The following is an 18,163-nucleotide window of genomic DNA, read 5'->3' on the forward strand; positions in this document are numbered from 1 at the left end:
CCTTGGGTGGCGTGCGGGTCCGTCGCCCTCAGCCCCTCGCACGCCTCACCCCGGGCGTCCCGCTGCTCAAGCACGTGGCGTCGCCGTGGCCGGCTGCAGTGCCGCGGAGGGGCACCCTTTGTTCCGTCGGAATGTGGACAAGCCACATTCCCCACACCCACAGATGCCAGGAAAGTGGCTAGAAGACATGTGGGTTGGCCTGGAGGAAGCGGTGCTGGGAAAAGGCGCCGTGAGCTGCACAGTTGTGGAGCCGTGAACACACAATAAGGGTCTTGCACAAAGAAGCCGAAAAAATTGTGCAAGGCGGCCGTTCCGTGGAGGCAGCTGCCAGTGGGGGAGCGCTGGCCTGGCACCGGTTCTGCCCAGCCCCCTCCCCAGCACGGCTTGCAGCCCTGCGGAGCGCCCCGAAAGGGGCCCCAGTGAACTGGAATGGTCTCAGAGGAGGGCAGCAAGGACGGCCCGGGGCCCCAAGCAGCATCCTGTGGGGGAGGACGGAAGGACACAGTGCCCCTTTGCCCGGAGAAGGGAAGGCTGGGGAGGCCTGTGCCGGCCACCCCTTCCTGGAGCGGCTCCTTCAGCCACTGCTCTGTGCAGGAGACCCTTCGTGGCTCCGTGCCAGGACATCGCATGGAACCCATAAACCTGCTTCCAGACAACAGGGGAAGCCTTGGTGGCCCCCAGAAACCACAGAACAAGCCGTTGCTTCTCATCATGGTTCGTAAAGGCCAAATTAACATGGCGGAATAGCATAACGCTGTGCGGACAAGCACAACGAGCCATCGTGGCAGAAGCTGTCATGGATCGTCGTGTTGTCCGGACCCGCATGAGATCTCGGCACGCCTTCTGTCCCCAGAAGTGGACTCCAAGCGGCAGGGAGTCTTCTGCGGCTCCAATGCCGAGCCAGCAGGGACGAGCCAATCGGGTCGGCCCAGTTGCGGGACTGAGCGCGCGGCTTGCTTTCCCTGTGCGTTATGCAACACAGAGGTGGGGCCCAATCCAGGCCAATAAAAAGGGGAGAAGCCCAGCAAAAGCAGAGCTGTGGAGATCGGTGCCATGGAGCTGTCCGGGACGGTCACTGTATTCCTTGCCCTCTACCTGACCTACCTCATCGTCGTATCCATCAAGAGGGGCGTCTCAAAGAAGGGGAACTTGCCCCCGGGGCCCACCCCCCTACCTGTGATCGGGAATTTCCTCCAGCTCAAGTCCGGACGAACCATAGAATCCCTGCTCAAGGTGAGTCGGGGGCCCCTGGCCAGGGAGCTGCTGCTGTCGCTCCTTGGGCATCTCTGTGCCCCCACCGGCCAGGTAGGAACGCCGTGACTCGTGCGAGGCACTTTCGGCACCCCAGCAGTGTGACGAGGGACACGCTCAGGGGCTTGAGAGCTAGTACATTCAAGAGCGTCTTTCAGAATGCCCCCCCCCCATTCCTTCTTCCCCAAGCTTTGGGGGTCTTTGGATGCTTCAGCTTGTGCAAGCCCTAAACCGACATGGTTCTCGTGCAAAGTCCTTTCCTCCTGTCCAATATCACACCAAATCCGTTTCAGGCGTCTTCCGATTGCACTCCTATTCCAGAACACTTGTTCTGCCTTTGGGAAGGAAGAAAGGTAACTCCAGGGAGCTCTGGCCCAGCAGGGTCCTGGAATCGCAGCGCAGCAGAGCTGGAACCTTCCTGCCGCACCAGCTGCACTCCCAGCTGGGTGTGCTGAAAGAGTTGGGAAACACCAACCTTTGGCCCGCTGGGTTTCTGCCCGCCTGGACACTGAAGGCCGCCACTTCCCCTGAGTGCCTCTGCTGGCTTCTCCTTGGTTGTATGTACCCGTGTCTTAAGTGTGGAGTAGCGGCCATTCTGCTCCAGCCACAAGCCCCCAAGGCCAGACTCGCGTGCACAGTCGGTGTGGCTGCTGGCTGCTGAAGGACCTTGCGCCCCAGGTGGGCCTCCGCTGCCCCGGCGGTCTGTTCCGACAAAGGCCGGCCAGACACCCAGGGGAGCCTGGGAGGGGGCCAGGAGCACGGCCCCCCCTCCACTCAGGTTCCCCGGCAGCTGGTGCTCAGAGGCTCCTGGGGCAGGGCCCCCGCCCTGACCCCCCACGTGCCACAGAGTCATCCAGCCCTGTCCAGCCATCCAAACTGCTGGACGATGCCGGACTGATGCCCTTCCGCGCCAGTGGCCGATGTGGCAGCCCGGGCACCAAAGCTGCTCGTGTTAAAATGCCGCCTGAAGCCTTTGGTGCTTTCCTCGTGCAGCTGCGTGAAAAATACGGCCCGGTCTTCACCGTCTACTTCGGCAATCGCCCAGTCGTGGTTTTATGTGGACATGAGGCGGTGAAGGAGGCCCTGATAGACAAGGCCGAAGAGTTCAGTGGGCGGAAAACAAACCCCACCCTGGAAAGGACCTTCCAAGGATACGGTGAGCTGCCCGTCTCGGCCTGGGCAGGGGAGCACCTCCGGCACGCTCCTGCCTGACCCGCCACTGTTCTCCGCCGCCCAGGGGTGGTGTTTTCCGACGGCGAGCGCTGGAAGCTCCTGCGCCGGTTCTCCCTCACCGTCTTGAGGAATTTTGGGATGGGGAAAAAGAGCATTGAGGAGCGGATCCAGGAGGAGGCCCAGTTTCTTCTGGAAGAATTTCAGAAAACCAGGCGTGAGTAGAGGAGGGGTGGCGGAGGCTCTGCGCACCTGCTCAAGAGCAGTCCGAGCGCTAGAGCCGAGGCGGGCCGAGGAGAGGGCCCCGTCCGTCCTGGGGATGGGGAGTTGGGCATGTGCAGGTCCGGGAAGGCCAGGTTGCTGCTGCTCCAGACGAGTGAGTGGCGGGGGGGGGGGGGGCACCCGGCCGCAAGGGGGGGGATTTCTGGGGGCGAAGGAGGGGGGAGGTAACGTAGGCAAGGAGTCAAGCAGCTGCTCCCTGCTCGGCGCCCCCCAGATGTTTTGGGCTTCGGCCCGTTGGCCTCAGGCAGCATGGCTGATGGCCGGGAGGTGCGGCCCGAAGCACCTGGAAGGTCCCAGCTGGCGAAGGCTGGATTAGTGTGTGGCCCCGAGGGGAAGGCGGCTGCCACACCAGAGCCCCCCCCCCGCACCTGGTGCCCCTGGCGGCATGACACCTGCTTCTCGCGCTCCAGAGGAGCCCTTCGACCCCACCTTCTTCCTAAGCCGCGCCGTCTCCAACATCATCTGCTCCATCGTCTTTGGCGACCGCTTTGACTATGGCGATCAGGAGTTCCAGGCCCTCCTGCGGATGATGAACGACAGCTTCAGAGAGATGAGCACCCCCTGGGCTCAGGTACCGCCAGCCAGCCACCCTCTCCGCCCAGGGAGGCAGGAGGGCCCTGCGCCTCGTGCACATTGACCGGGCGCACGTCCTCTCCTCTCCTCCCCCAGTTCTACGACATGTACGCCAACATCCTGAAGTTCTTTCCGGGGCCGCACACCAAGATCTACGACCTCTTGGAAGAGATGAGGCTCTTCATCGCCCGGAAAGTGAAGAGGAACCAGGAGACCCTGGACCCCAACGCCCCCCGTGACTTCATCGACTGCTTCCTCATCCAGATGGACAAGGTACCGGGCTGGCGTGGGAGCGGGGCGGGCGCTGCTGGCACTTCTCTGTGCCCCCCCAAATGAGGCACCAGTTGCTCGGGTTGCACAGAATCCTGGAAGAGTCGGGCTGGAAGGGGCCATGAAGGTCCCTGGAACGGGGCACCACTTACACCCTCCCACGCAGACGGCCGGCCAGCTTCTTCTGAGCGCCTCCAGTGTGGAGAGCCCCCCGCCTCTCCGGGCGGCTGGCCCACTGCCGTCTTGCTCTGGCAGTGAGGACGCTCTTCCTGACGTCCGGCCTGAACCGGGGTTGTCACAAACTGACCTCATTATTCTGTGTCCTACGCTCTGGCATCAGCAGGAAGAGCTCTTGACCTTCCTCTTTGTGGCAGCCTTTGAGGGACGTATGGAGGGATCTCATGTCCCCCTCGGCCTTCTCTCCTCCTGCCCAGTGCTCCCAGTCTCTCCCCACAGGGCGGTGTTTCCAGCCCTGCATCATCCTTGGTACCCCTCCTCTGCACCCTTTCCGGTTCGTCTGCATCTTCCTTAAATCGCAGGAACACAGAAACGGAGCGAGTCAGAAGGGTTAGGGTTCTTGGTGCCCAGAACTGCACAGCCTCCTCCAGCTCATCTCTGGGGCTCCCCCACCGTTTGGGGGGTGTAGACTGAGCAACCCCCCATGGGGGCGGAGCGGCCCGCCCTGCAGGTCTGGCCTTCTGTGGATTCCACCGAGCAGCCGGCAGGGGGCGCTGTGCAGAGCCGCTCCGTGGGACGCGGGCGCGCAGCGTGTCCAAAAGCTGCCGTGACGCTTCAGCCCAGGACCAGCCCCAGTAGATGGGGCGATCCACGCGCAGCCTCTCGAAAGACCCAGACATGGCAGCCGCCCCCGCAGGAAAGCCGGTGCGGAGGAGCCGTGTTCCCCCTGCAGGGCAAATGGGAAGGGCCGCCTGCACGCCCGGGCGGGCCTCCCCACCTTCGGCCACCGCCGAGCGTGGCGGGCCCACAGGGAGGGTGTTCTCCCCCCGGCCACGAGCCGAGCACGAAGGGCGGCTGAGTGACCACGCACTCCCTGCCGTGCCCGGCTTCTTTGGGACGAGGTGCCACAGCAGACCACCGGCTACTTTCCCCCCGTCCCGGCTCCTGGGGGGCGGTCAGGCGCCCCCCATCTTTGGGCGGGGGCGCTGCCCGCTTCCACAGGACGGCTCCCTTTGGGAACTCTGCCCGCCGCTCCACCTGCCGCCCCGTCCCAGAAAGCGCCTGGCACTCCCTGCCCTGCCACGGCTTTGCCTCTGCCTGCCTCTAGGAGAAAGGCAACCCGGCCAGCGAGTTCAACCTCCCGAACCTGGAGCTCACCACCCTGAATCTGTTCTTCGCCGGGACCGAGACCGTCAGCTCCACCCTGAGATACGGGTTCCTGCTGCTGATGAAATACCCGGAGGTGCAAGGTGGGGGCCCGGCGAGCGAGGGCACGTGGTCCGGACGGGGCTTTTCCAAGCGTGCCCTGGGGGGACCGAGGGGCGAGTTGGCTCGGTGTCCGTGCCTCCTCCGCCCCGTCCCAGCTCCAAGCGCTCGCGGACCTCCTTCCTCAGAGCGGCCCACGCTGGTCCGTGACTCCTCCGGAGTCTTTCCCCCCATGCCCTGCCAGGTGGCCCAGCGCAGGCCCCCGCCCCCCCGCCCCCCGCTTCCCTGCCCCAGGGACTCGCTGCCTCGGGCCGGGCGGTCCGCTGGGCCACGCTGGAGGCAGGAGCGCCAGCCGCTTGGGGTGGGGGCCCAACGGCTCGCTCTGGGGTTCCTCTCGGCAGCAAAACTGCACGAAGAGCTTGACCGAGTGGTTGGCCAGAGCCGAGTCCCGAACATTGAAGATCGGAGCCAGATGCCGTACACGGACGCCGTCATCCACGAGGTGCAGCGGGTCAGCGACCTCATCCCCATGAACGTGGCCCACGCAGTCACCTGCGACACCGAATTCCGGGGCTACGTCATCCCGAAGGTGTGTGTGTGTGGCGGGAAGCACGGGAAGGTCTTGGGAAGGCTGCCGAGCAGCCCACGGAGATCGGCTCCTGCGGTGCTTTCCACGTGGCCAGGAAGCTGCCTGTGGGAGCTCTGGACCGCAGAACCTGGCGCTGGCTCTGGTGCTGGGAACGGAACAGACCCCTTGCGGGACCGGCCCGACTCCGCCAGCCCCACAGCCTTTCTGCTGGCCCTGGAATGGGGCCGAGGGCCAGGTCCCGCTGGGGCCCCCGCGCAGTGCTGAGCGCCACTCCCCCTCCCCCCAGGGGACAGAGATCTACCCCATGCTCACCAGCGTCCTGCACGACCCCTCCATGTTCAAGACCCCGGACACCTTCAACCCCGGACACTTCCTGGACGAGAGCGGGTGCTTCCGGAAGACGGCTGCCTTTGTGCCCTTCTCCTCAGGTAGAGCCCGTGGCCCCGTGGGGAGGTGGCTCAACGGCCCTGCATCCGTGGAGGACGCCTCCTCTGGTGCTCGCTCGCGCCTCTCCCACGGTCCCAGGGCAGGAGGCGTACGGGAACGGGCTGCCCTGCTCCCGCCTGGAGGCGGGGGCCCGCACGGCGTGCCCGGGCCCCTCCTGCGGGGCCGCTGCCTCCCCCCTGCCACTCTCTCCTCTCCCCCGCAGGCAAGCGGCTCTGCCTGGGCGAGGGGCTGGCCCGCATGGAGCTGTTCCTCTTCTTCACCACCATCCTGCAGAGGTTCCGGCTGAAGCCGCTCCTGCCCCCCCAGGACATCAGCCTGGCCCCCAGGGAGAAGGGCTTCGCCACCATCCCGCCCTTCTACAAGCTCTGCATCGTCCCCCGCTGAGCAGGCCTCTGGCCCCGGCTCTTCCCAGGCTTCCCCGGCACCTGCCTCTCCCACAAGGCTTCCCTGGGGCCGGGGTGGCTCCTCCGGGAAGGGGCGGGTGTCCCTCTCCTGGGTCCCGCCCAGGCCCTGCGGCCTTCAGCGCCCCTGGCCGTGGCCTCAGCCCGTTTCCCCTGCCCTCACTCTCCCGCTCAAAGGACCGCTCGACTGGTCCCTCGGGAAGCCGGACTGGATCGCCTGGCCCGCGGCACCGGGGGGCCGTGCCGCATCAGCCCCGTGCCGAACCCAGTGCTCTGTCTTCCCATTTCTGCTGCTCATGCTTTCCATGGAGTACAATAAAATCCCCGAGTGTCTAGACGCGTGGAGTGACCTCACTGTGGAAACCAGCACAGCTCCCCATTAGCACGTCTCCCATCCAGGACGGGGGCCCCTGGGAAGGGGCTGGATGAGCACGGGGTCTCGGGAGGCGCCTGGCCGTGCTTCCTGCTCCTGCCGGTCTCCGTGAGAGAGAGTCTGCCGCTGACCCCCCCTCCCGTGGGGATCCTGGGCGTGCCGCGCCGGGGCGGGCGACGCAGGCAGTGCCGGGGGCCCTCGAAGGCCACGGGGGCCATGCCCCTCGGAGCCGTGCTGTGGCCTGGCACAGGTGGGCGGAGGCATCGCCAGGGCCCCCTGCAGGCCACGGCTCGGCGTTGGGGTTCTCCTCCTTCCGTGGCGGAAAGGGCAGACTCCCACATTTTAAAGCGCAAAAGCCGAGAGCCACCGAAAGGGTTGCAGGCCAGCTGGCCTGCCTGGCCGTCTTGGCATGCCAGAGCCCCTTAACCGCCACGACGCACTCCCGTTGTGGCAGCTTCTCCCAATACTGTAGAAAGATTTTGATACATCATGGATGGAAATAGAATATCCTGGACATAAGTTTTGAAGTATTCCTATTTGCCCACCTCTCATAGAAATATAGCTGTCTTGCAGCATTTTCACTTTACACTTCTGGAATAACTTAAAAAAACCCGGTGCCGCCAAATTCAGCACTTCCGTGGTTTTTAAATCTACCTCATTTTTCATGCCGATAAAACAGCGCCATTTGCCGGTTGGGCAGACGGCCTGGCCTCCTCCCGCGGCCCCGAGCTGCTTGGGCGCCCCCCACTGCCCCTCTCCCTGTCTCCTTCTCCTTCTCCAGTAGCCAGTCTGTGTCAAAAGTCCTCTTTCGGGAGTCACCTTCAACACCTGCCAGCAGTTGCCATACAGTTAAAAACAACACCAAATTTGGCACTTAATTTGGTCACGCCTTTGCAAGTGCACACCTGTGCAGGTAAGGGGGGGTGGGAATTGAGTTTCCAAAGTGCAGCCGGGACCCAAAGGGGCTCCAGGTGGGTTTCTTCCACCTTGGTTTGACTTGGCAGGTGTGCACAGGTGAGTTGCCCAGGCTAACCAAAGACGAGATGGAGCTGTGCTCAGAAAGGGAGCAGGGCGAGTTCCCTCTGCCCCTTCATGGGAAGTTCCTGGATTTTCCGTGCTTGTGCAAGCCGCCCTTTCCTCGAGCCACTCGCTGCTCGGCGACATGAGGAGGCGTGTGTCTCCAGCCTGCCCAGTGCAGGGGCTTCGAGCCCTTTGACGGCTGCCAACATCCAGGCTCCCCTTCAAGCCGGGGCTGGGTAGGGTGGGAGTTGGCCTCGACATTTCCCCCGAAGTCCGAGGCCTGCCCGGGTCCAGCCCAAGCCACCGCTGTGCCGCCACCCCTGACGTGCCCAGGAGGTCCAGTCCAGAAAGTGCCCAGCTCCAGCCTGACTTGAAAGCAGCTGCAGGCCGCAGGCCCAGCCATGGCCTCTGAGGTGCTTCTCCACAGCTGGCCCCTGTGGGCCTCCTGCTCTCATCCCGTCTTTGCACGCCGCTCTGCCAGGCTCTCACGTGGCTTAGGAAGGACTTTGGCTGAGGAACATGCTCTTCATAATCCGATTAGGCACCTCTCCTTCCAGAGCTGCGAGGGGAGCCAGTTTGGCACTCTGTAAGAGGTTTAGGGTTACTGGCCCCCCGGGGCAGGTCCTTCTCCTAATCCAGTCTGAACTGGCTTTTCCTGAGCGCCTCTGCTTCTCCTTCAGGGTGGACAGAGGCTGGCTGGCTCCGCTGGGCCATGGGCAGCCCTGGGCCCTGCCTGCTCCTCTGGGCACCGTTCTGGCCACCCGGACAGCTCATTCTCAGCCAGTCAGGCTGGGACCCACCTGTGGGATGTTGTGCTGCAGCTGGAAATATCAAAGCTGCCCTTCGGTTCTTGATTGCCTGAGAGCCAAGGGCCTTCATGATCTGCAGCGCAATAGCAACCATGGGTTCAAATACTGAACGCCCACTTGGGCCTCTTGGGTACTCCTGGCACTGCCTGTTTCCCTTGCAAGCTTTTCTCATGCTAAGGGAAAAAACAGAAGATGCAGAAAACAGCAGGAGCGACAAACAGGGACCCCACCATCCAGACCCGGCGTGAAACACCCTTCTGGGGGGCCCCTGGCCAGGCTGCCCCGATCTTTATCCCACCCTAGGCAGCAGCGTTCTCGTGGAGTGGGACTGGTGGGGCCCGCAAAGCGCTTCCCCGCAGCGGCCGAGCGCTGGGGGGCGAAGATGGGCGATTCAGAGCCCCCAGGGAGGCGGGTGAGAAGCTCCGGCTGCCAGCTGCAGGCAAGCGCCTCCACTCGGCTCCCTGCCCTCTGGGGGCTCTGCAGGACCTCTCCCGCCCTGGCAAATATCGCTCGGCACGGGCAGGGGGCTTGCGGTTGGCAGGCAATCCGCTCGTGTCCCTGGGGCCTGGCGCCTGTTCACAGGGTATCGGGTGACTGCCGGGCAAACCCACGAGGGGGCAAAGGCGAGAGTCACAGCAGAGAACGAAGCGGAAGCCGTGGGCTGCCCGAGCTTGCATAACAGCAGCTGGGCGGAAGGAAACTCAATCTTCTTTTGCATAACTGCAGAAGCAAAGCTGACGCCTCACCTGCTTCTGGGAGGTCCTTTGCCAAATTCAGGCTTGGGGTGTTGACAGACAGGCCCATTTTGACATTCATGTTAATAAGCTGCTTTTCTATTAAAAAAAATCCACTGAGCGTGAAGCGAGCATGTTCGGCAGAGCAAGGGTGGAAGGGGAGGGTCGGGGCGTGGGTGGCAGCTGCCCTCCGGCCGAGCGTGGCTTGGCAGCTCCCGGGGTGGCTTCGGGCACCGGCGAGGTCGGCGGGAAGGCCCCTCGCCGACCGGTGGGCGGAACCGCCAGGGGCCCGGCTGCTCCCCCCGTGGCGAGGAGGGCAGGGGGGACGGGGAAGGGAACGAGATCTCTGGTCTCATAACCATGGTGAAAATCCGCGGGCAGCCCGCCTTCCCTTCTGCCCCACGCCCTGCCCGAGCGTGGTACCTGTTCCACAAATATTGCATCAAAGGGCCTGAAATTCAATCTCGCGCTCCGGCTCTCCGGGAGGCCTGGTCAGCCGGTCTCGCTGCCCGGGCAGATGCATATAAGGGGCGCGCTGGAGCCGCACCCGGCTACCTCCCCGGCCGACCCCATGGAGCTCGGCGTCCTCCTGGGCGTTTGCACCTCCTGCCTGCTCCTCATCTTCACATGGAAGAAAACGCACAAAGAGGGGCGGCTGCCCCCCGGGCCCCCCCCCCTTGCCCTTCATTGGCAACTTGCTGCAGGTGAAAATGAGCGAGCCCTTCCGGTCCCTCCTCGCGGTGAGTCGGGCCCTTTCGGGGTGGGAAACGCTCGGGCGACAGACGAGCGGCGGCGTGCGCAGCGCCCATGGCGGGGCGGCCTCCAGGTCTGGTTTCCCAGCGTGCCTGCGCCTCAAGGCCCCGTGGCAGGCCAGGGCGCAGCACGCGGGGGCGCATGGCCCTCTGCCACAGTAGGTCTCCGGCCCACAGGGGGGTCGTGGTGGGAGTGCGGGAAGAGAGAGCGGAGGCCCATCGCGGCCGCGCCTGGTGGCCCGCCGACCGGCCGCCCGAGGCCGAGCCCCCAGTGGGGCGGAGCGCAGGCCCCTGCAGCTCGAGCCGCCCGGCCAGCGCGGCCACCCTGCGCTTGCCCCAGGCCTTCCCAGAGCCGCCCGGCCTGCCGGCTCCTCCGGCGGGAGAGGCGTCGCAGCCGCGGCCCGGAGCGTGTCGGCGCCCCTCTCGGCACGTCTCCCGCTGCTGCGAAACGTGGCTGATGCGCGGCGACCGCAAGCAGCTTCCCCGGGTGGCACCGCTGGTCCGCTTGCCGTCCTAGTCCAGTAACCCTCTCATTGTGCTTCACGGACGTCGCGCCTGCTTTCCCCCGCGAGGAGTCCAGAGCAGCAGCCACAGTTCCCCGCACGACGGCGGTGAAGGACTGGCCCGAAGTCCCGCAGCCAAGCCCCCCGTGGCCGAGCCGAGCCGGGACCGGGATCCAGCCCTCACCGCAGCGCCCACACCGCTTCCCGTATTAAAAGGCGGGAGGCGCCAGGCCCCGGCCCCGCGCTCCGCATGCTCTCGGAAGCGCTCCGCCCATCCTCCCCACTCTTCCTCGCTGACTGTGGCTTCTCCGGCAGCTGAGGGAGCGGTACGGCCCTGTGTTCACGGTGCACCTGGGCCCCCGGCGGGTGGTGGTCCTCTGCGGGCATGAGGCGGTGAAGGAGGCCCTGGTGGGCCAGGCGGAGGAGTTCAGCGGGAGAGGTCAGCTGGCCTCCATTGACCGGAACTTCAAGGGCTTTGGTGAGTGGACGGACTGGCGGAAGCGGAGGCAGTGGGGCGAGGTTCAAGGGCTCCCGGGGCACCATCCCGCCCTCCCTGCCTTGCCCTGGGGTCCCCTGGAGGGGTCCTGGGGCCAGAGCAGTGCGGCCAGCGTAGCAAAGGTCCCGACTCCCTTTCGCAGGCGTTGCTTTGGCCAACGGAGAGCGGTGGAGGCAGCTCCGTCGCTTCTCCCTCTCTGCACTGAGGAATTTTGGGATGGGGAAATGCTCCATTGAGGAGCGGATCCAGGAAGAGGCACAGTACCTGCTGGAGGAATTTAGGAAAATGGAAGGTGAGTGTCTGTTTGCCTGTCCGTCCGTCCGTCCGTCCGTCTGTTTGGGGCATCTTCATCCTGTCCCATACCCAAGTCCCAGGAGGGCGACCTCAACGGTCCCCTTCGTGCCGCTGGGCAAAGGTGCCGGCGGCCTGCGGGTGCCACGCGGCGAGGGCAACGGCTCCCGCTTTGTGCCGCCAGGTCGCCCCTTCGATCCCACCTTCTTCCTCAGCCGCACCGTCTCCAACGTCATCAGCTCGGTCGTCTTTGGCAGCCGCTTCGACTACGCGGACAAGACCTTCCTGTCCTTACTGCACATGATCAACGAAAGCTTCATTGAGATGAGCACCCCGTGGGCCCAGGTGAGCGCCCTGCCGGGGTGCCCCACAAACGGATGCTCCTTCCTGGGGGCCGGTGGGGGGGCAGCCCTGCCGCCGGGAGCCTCTCCGAGGCCCTCGGACGCAAACCGCAGCACCCGCCACCCTTCCTTCCAGCTGTACGACATGTACTCCGGCATCATGCAGCACCTGCCCGGCAGGCACAACCGCATCTACCGCCTCATCGAGGAGCTGAAGGCCTTCATTGCCGAGAAGGCCGCACTGAACCAGAAGACCCTCGACCCCAACAGCCCCCGCGACTTCATCGACTGCTTCCTCATCCAGATGGAGAAGGTACCGGCCTGCTTTCCTTGGGCCTGTGGGTTGATGCCCCCCTTCCCCCTCGTCCGCCCTTGGGGGAGCGGGACCAGGCCGCGGGGGACCCCCCCCCAAGGCAGGATCGATGGGTGAAGGCTAGGACAGAGCCCTGGCGTCCCCCGCGGGCCTTTGCCTGGCTCTGCTCCCGGGAGACCGGCAGCGCTGCACGTGGTCCCCACCTGAGACGAGCTTCTGTCTTGGCCCCTCAAAGGAAAAGGGAAGCCCCTCCAGCGAGTTCAACATGAGGAATTTGGTCCTCACGACCCTCAACCTCTTCTTTGCTGGGACAGAGACGGTGAGCTCCACCCTGCGATACGGATTCCTCCTCCTCATGAAACACCCGGAAGTGGAAGGTAGGAGGGCCAGATCCTCGGCTTGGATGGCCGGAAAAGCGAGGGATTCCAGGAGATGGGCGTTCTGGTTCATGCTCGGTGGGTGCATGAGCTGACACCCCGCGCCGCCCGTCCAAGAGCCCTGCTTGTAGCCCCTCAGCTGCCCGTTCGCACAGGTGCCCGGGGCACTTCCTCGCACTCCTTTCCCGCCCCACTCAGTAGCCAGTGCTTCACCCCAGAGGAGGCAGGGGGGGTGGCGGCGAAGGGAAGGGCCCTCTCGGCTGCGGCGCCCGTTGGTGGAACCCCGTCCCCAGGGAATACCCCTGGCACCAACATTATCTGTGCACCGCACCAGGGACAAACGTTCCTATTTTTCCTGCCATTTTAGTGGCTGATTGTGTCATGCGCCTTTATATTGGCTTTTAAACTCTTTTGGTAGAGGTGGGACGGCTGTTATTCTGCTATTATGCGCTGCTTTGTGACTGTTTTACCATATTCTGCCCAATTTTATTGTTCTGCGGTTGTTTTATGACAGACAAGTTTGTTTTAAGTATTTTCTGTACACCGTTCTGAGAGCTTGCTAATCTAACGATATAGATTTGGGCCAATCTATAGATGGAAATAATTCACCGTTGGCTCTTCCAGGGGTGATTTTGTGCCAAAGTCAGGCAGTCCCCCATGGGCCCTAAAGTCCGTGGAAGCGCCAGGCGTTCGGTGCCAGCAGGACCCCGAATGCCCCGGACTGTCCTCCCCAGAGCCATAGGGTCTCCGGTGATCTCCGGCCGCCCTGGCCATGCTCCTGCCCCAGGCGCCCCCGGCAGCTCGAGAGCACCCCCTCCCAGCTCGCTCTCCAGCAGTGATTTCTTGCTCTCCGGACAGAGAAGGTCCACCAGGAAATCGACCGCGTCATCGGCCAGAGCCGCATCCCTGCCACAGAGGACCGGACGAAGATGCCCTACACGGACGCCGTCATTCACGAGATCCAAAGGCTGACCGACATCGTCCCCATGGGGGTGCCGCACACGGTGATCCGGGACACAGTGTTCCGCGGGTACCTCCTGCCCAAGGTGAGGCGAGCGCGGAATTCAGCGGGCGAGGAAAGGCGGCAGGCGGCAGGCGGGAAGGGCCTCCACGGTGCCGTCAGCTCCTCTAGGATGCCGTTCGCTGCCTGTGTTTTCCAGGGCACCGACATCTTCCCCTTGCTCGGCTCCGTCTTACGAGACCCCAAATATTTCAGCAACCCGGAGGAGTTCAACCCGGGGCACTTCCTGGATGAGGAAGGGCGCTTCAGGAAGAACGAGGCCTTTGTGCCGTTCTCCTCAGGTAGGCCTTCACTCCCGCGGTCCCCCCTCTCATGTTCCTGCAAGCTTGCTTCGAAAGCAGGGGCAATTCAAGTGCAGCACCTTCCTCGAGCGCTTGTGGATGCAAATCCCATGAGGCAGACACGCTGGGAATTGTAGTCCACCTGCTGTCAGGTTGGGAAGGGTGAGGTGCCTGCCCACCCCTTGAGATCCAAGGCTGAGGCCCTTCTCCGGGAGCCCTCCTTGAAGGAGATCAAGGAAGGATGTGTTTGTGGTTTGTGGTTGTTTTGTTTTTTGTAAGCCATCCACAGTCTTTCACATTGGACGGCCTACAAAAACTTTAAATAAGTAAATAAACACCCCGACCAGGCCTGGTGCGGACTCTGCACTGGCTGAGCATGATGGGCTTGGAGCAGGAGGGCTGGACTCCCATCCATCCCCACTGCTCCAGTTCCCATGGTGCTGATGCCAGTCGAACAGCAGGGACGTTCCCAAAGCAAGACGGGAGGCCCCAGAGCCTCGCGAGGGAGACAGCCGAGGCTGCCAAGGGCCTGAGCTGGAGGGCTGCTGCGGAGCCCCCCCCTCCAGCCCGGCCCCTCCTCCCGCTGACGGCCGCCTCCGCTTTGCTCCCCCCTGCCAGGGAAGCGCGTGTGCCTGGGCGAGGGGCTGGCCCGCATGGAGCTCTTCCTCTACTTCACCGCCATCCTGCAGAACTTCTCCCTGAAACCCCTCGTGCCGCCCAAGGACGTGGACATCTCCCCCAGGCTGAGCGGTTTCGGGAACATCCCTCCGTCCTACCAGCTGTGCTTGTTGCCTCGCTGATCCGGAGTCCGCCTGGCATCCCCTCGGGAAGGAGGGGAGGGGGGCAACAACATCGGGGCGCTTCCGCCCGGCCCCTGCAGAGCCAGGCAAACGTCCTCGCCTTTGCCGAGTGTTTTCCACTGTGTTCCTTCTGAACTCAGGGAGGCTTGGCAGGATAGGGCAGAAACTGCTCTCGTGTGCATCCAAAGCTGCCTTCGTGCTTGCATCCACTGGTAAGGAAAAACTCTTTGGATCCGTTTCTAATCTGATTGAAAGCATTCTTCTTAGAACATTGCATCACAATCTGGTGTGTAAAATTGAAACCATTTCCCTGTATTAACCAAGAACGCTAATAAATATTTTAAGGCCTTGGTGGCAAATTGTCTTTCCTGACTGTTTCTTGTTATCCGAGGGCTGAATCCAGAAGGTCTTTTGCACCGGAAGGGGGATCCCTCCATGCGGGGAACAGGTTGGCCCTCAGAAGGACCTCCCACCCAATTTGGGGGGGTCCTTCTTTGCCCCCAAAGCTCTACCACAGTTCGCCCCCTTTGGCAGAATCTCATGACAAGTGCAATTTGGGGGGGGGGGTGGAGGAGTCGTGTGGGGACGAGCTCAGGGAAGCCCCCGTCAGTCAGTGCCTCTGGATCATGCCCACGTGCTCCCCAGGGCTAGCTCGAGGGCTGCTCCACCGTCAGTCCCCTGCCACGGCCTGCCTCCACCACCGCGGCTGCATGCCCAGCCCCACAGGCGGGCGGGCAGGCCAGCCCCCCATGGAGCTGCCCTTCTTGGGCCCACGGAGCCCCCTCTCCCTTCCTCCCAAGGCAGCCAGCCCCCCTCGTCCCTCCCCGGAGCAGGGGAGGCTGTGGCCAGCCATGTCTGGCCTGTGGGCAGCAGCCCTTCCAGAGGGGGGCGCCTCTCGCTCAGGCCATCCCCAAACCGGAGGAAAAAGTCGGGCTGCCGCGGGCAGAGCTAAACCAGCGCGCACCTGAAACGGGCAAGAACGGGGTTAACCTCTGATCCAGTCAGGAGCTGAGGTTGCCAGTCTTGTTCCTCAGGTACACCTGTCCTAGGTATGCCGATGCGTTTCTGCCCTGGGCACCCCCCCCGCTCCCCACACCTCCTTCCCCCTCTGCCTTAACCCCTTTCTTCCCACTCATTTGCCTGCCCCACGCTGCCCCCCTGCCCAAGCTGAAGCGACGCGCGAGGGAACGGGTGCGGTGTCCTGCACAGGACCCCGTGAGGTCGGCCCTCGGGGGCCCCGTGCCACGTGCCCTCCACACTGCGCACCCCCGGGGGCCCTGCGCCCGCTGCCCTGACCCGGCTGGCTGAGCCCGAGGCTCAGAACAAACCTTGGACCGGGGATGGACCTCCTCCAGCTGGCTTGACAGCGGGCCAGTGGGGGTGTGTCAGGCAGCCGCCCAAGCTGGACTCGGGTGCCAGGTTTCCATGCGGAAGGCTATATAGCGCCCAGGCTCTCTCCTCCCCGGAGCTCCACGGGCCCCCATGGATCCCCTCGGAGGAGCCACCCTCTTGCTGGCCATCGGCCTCTCCTGCCTGCTGGCCCTCTTGGCGTGGTGGCAGGTGCCGCAGGACAGCCGCCTGCCGCCGGGACCGGCCCCGCTGCCCCTGATTGGGAACCTGCTCCAGGTCGACAGGAACAATGTCCCTCACTCACTGATCAAGGTAGTGTGCGCAGCTGCCCGGCCCCTTCCTCCTGCCCTCCGTCTCTCCCTCCAGGGACGCTCCTCATCTTGCTTCGCTTGCACCAGGGAGGGCCGGCCAGGCGGGCGGCCGCCCCTGCGTCTCCCGTGCCCGAGCCCCAGGCGCTGGGCTGAGCGGCGCTTCTGGGGCAGGAGAGATCGGAGGGGGCGTGGGATGGCTTCCCTCTGCCCCACCTCACAGGAATACCTGCGTGGGGGAACTTGCGGACTGCGCCTCCCATAATTGCTGAGAATTGCCCACACTGGCTGGGGATGATGGGAGGAGGAGTCCAGCAACATTTGAACGGCCGCGGGGTCACCACTCCCGATATGGAGGTGTGCACATGCAGAGATAGTACAGAAACGGCAGAGGTTTCTCCCACGCTCGGTTCCCAGTCTTCCCAGTTCCACGAGGATCTAGCACGGCAGCTCACGTCGCCAGCTCGGTCTCCCTGCCCGCCTGGAGAAGTCCTCACTCTCCCTGCACCTGCCATCAGATTGTCGGTTTTGGGCTCGGAAGGAGCACGGCTGGGGTGACCAGTGGGGCCGCGATCCCTGGACGGGGGAAGACGCCGCAGACGCCCCAGCTGCCCCCGAGGCGGGACTTCGGCCCACGGGCAGGAGTGGCCAGGACGCCGGTGCCGGCCACCACTTACCTGTGGCCAGGTGGGCTTCTCCTGGCCAGACACGTTCAGGGGAGGCCAGACAGCCATCGGCTGGGGAAGCAGCCTTTCGGCTCCACAAGGCCGATCCCGCATGGATCGGGCCCCCGGGCAGGGCAGCTCCGAGGTCGCTCCCGGCTCGGCTGGCACGATGCAGGATGCCCCCTGCTCGCTGGCGTCGTTCCTGAGCCTTCTTTGTTCCAAAGTCGTAAAAGTGGCACATGACGGGCGAAAGGGCAGAGGCCCCGGAACGTGGGGAGGAGGCCAGCCCACCGGCCTCCTCTGGCTTCTCGCTGGTCAGCAAGGAGCTCAGAGGCATCTGAAGGCAGCTCGCCACCAGCTCCCTGAAAAGGGCCACGCAGTTTCGCGTGGCAATTGCTCCCGTGCTCGGAAAGGGAGCCAGCATCCCCCTTGAAAACTTCCAGACAGTTCAACAGCAGAACGGCTACCCAATTTAAAGTCCTAAATCCAAAGGGGGCCTCTCCGCCCCATTCTAAAATCCCGGGGGGGGGGCTCCATCAGCGTCGGAGCAACGTGAGGGGGGCCCCTCCACCTGTGCCTGGCAAGTGAGCCCCACGCACCGGGCGGCCTCAGGAGTCTGTGGGTCGGGGTCATCGTGGGGGTCCAAGCCACGGCCGCGGCCACGCTTCCCGCTCCTCCCAGCAGCCTGGGCATCCTTCCACGGCCCAGAAACGTGGCCTCTTCCGTCCCGCTTGCTCAAATGCTTCCTTTTGCAAGGTGGAAGTTAGTTAGTTTATTTATTTATTTAGAGTTTTTGTATGCCGTCCCATCGCTTAATGCCTTGGGACAGCTTACATAAATAAACAAACATAATACAAAAATACAGATTATACAAATTAAAAACCCGATTCATTCTGGCTGCAAATTAAAACCTATAGTTAAAAGTTATTGAAATTTAATAGAGCCAGTGTGGCGTAGTGGCTAAGAGCATGGGACTGGGACTCAGACGATCCGGCTTCGAGTCCCCGCTCGGCCATGGAGCCAACTGGGTGACTTTGGGCCAGTCACAGACTCACAGCCCAGCCTACCTCACAGGGTTGTTGTTGTGGGGATAAGATGGAGGAGGAGATGTAAGCTGCCTTGAGCCCTTTGTAGGAAACAGGCAGGATACAACTCGAATAGATAAATAAATAAATAAATAAATAAAATATTGTTTAAATAAAAAGGTCTTAGCCTGGCGCCAAAAAACAAATAATGACAAATAACAACTCAGCAGCAGTTAAGTTGAGGCTCCCGGGCTGCTGGGAGGCCAGGCCATCGCTCCGCTTCCCCCCACTGCCTCCCAGCCGATGTGGCGCCCGGTGGGCTTCCTGCCCAACCGCGC

General features: G+C 63.5%; 2 protein-coding genes across 2 annotated transcripts in view; both read left to right on the forward strand.

Annotated features, from left to right (window-relative positions):
• Positions 1–487: 487 nt before the first annotated feature.
• On the forward strand, positions 488–14,836 carry LOC123026163. The gene is given in 20 exon segments (XM_044435459.1): positions 488–1,233; positions 2,245–2,407; positions 2,489–2,638; positions 3,114–3,274; positions 3,373–3,549; positions 4,832–4,973; positions 5,331–5,518; positions 5,805–5,946; positions 6,168–6,348; positions 8,872–8,980; positions 9,751–9,960; positions 9,962–10,042; positions 10,873–11,035; positions 11,196–11,394; positions 11,560–11,689; positions 11,822–11,998; positions 12,234–12,375; positions 13,234–13,421; positions 13,536–13,677; positions 14,296–14,836. Coding segments are annotated over 20 exon segments (3,207 nt in total). The 5' UTR covers positions 488–1,053; the 3' UTR covers positions 14,478–14,836.
• A 1,109-nt stretch (positions 14,837–15,945) lies between these two features.
• Positions 15,946–18,163, forward strand: part of LOC123026164 (cytochrome P450 2A5-like) — a 9,470-nt gene continuing 7,252 nt past the window's right edge. Inside the window, exon 1 of the mRNA XM_044435460.1 lies at positions 15,946–16,139. Coding sequence (XP_044291395.1) covers positions 15,960–16,139 — 180 coding nt within the window. The 5' untranslated portion in view covers positions 15,946–15,959. The remainder of the gene's footprint in view (positions 16,140–18,163) is intronic.

This window comes from Varanus komodoensis, unplaced genomic scaffold (assembly GCF_004798865.1).
Source record: "Varanus komodoensis strain SLA01 unplaced genomic scaffold, ASM479886v1 scaffold29_3, whole genome shotgun sequence".
Taxonomy (NCBI): Eukaryota; Metazoa; Chordata; class Lepidosauria; order Squamata; family Varanidae; genus Varanus; species Varanus komodoensis.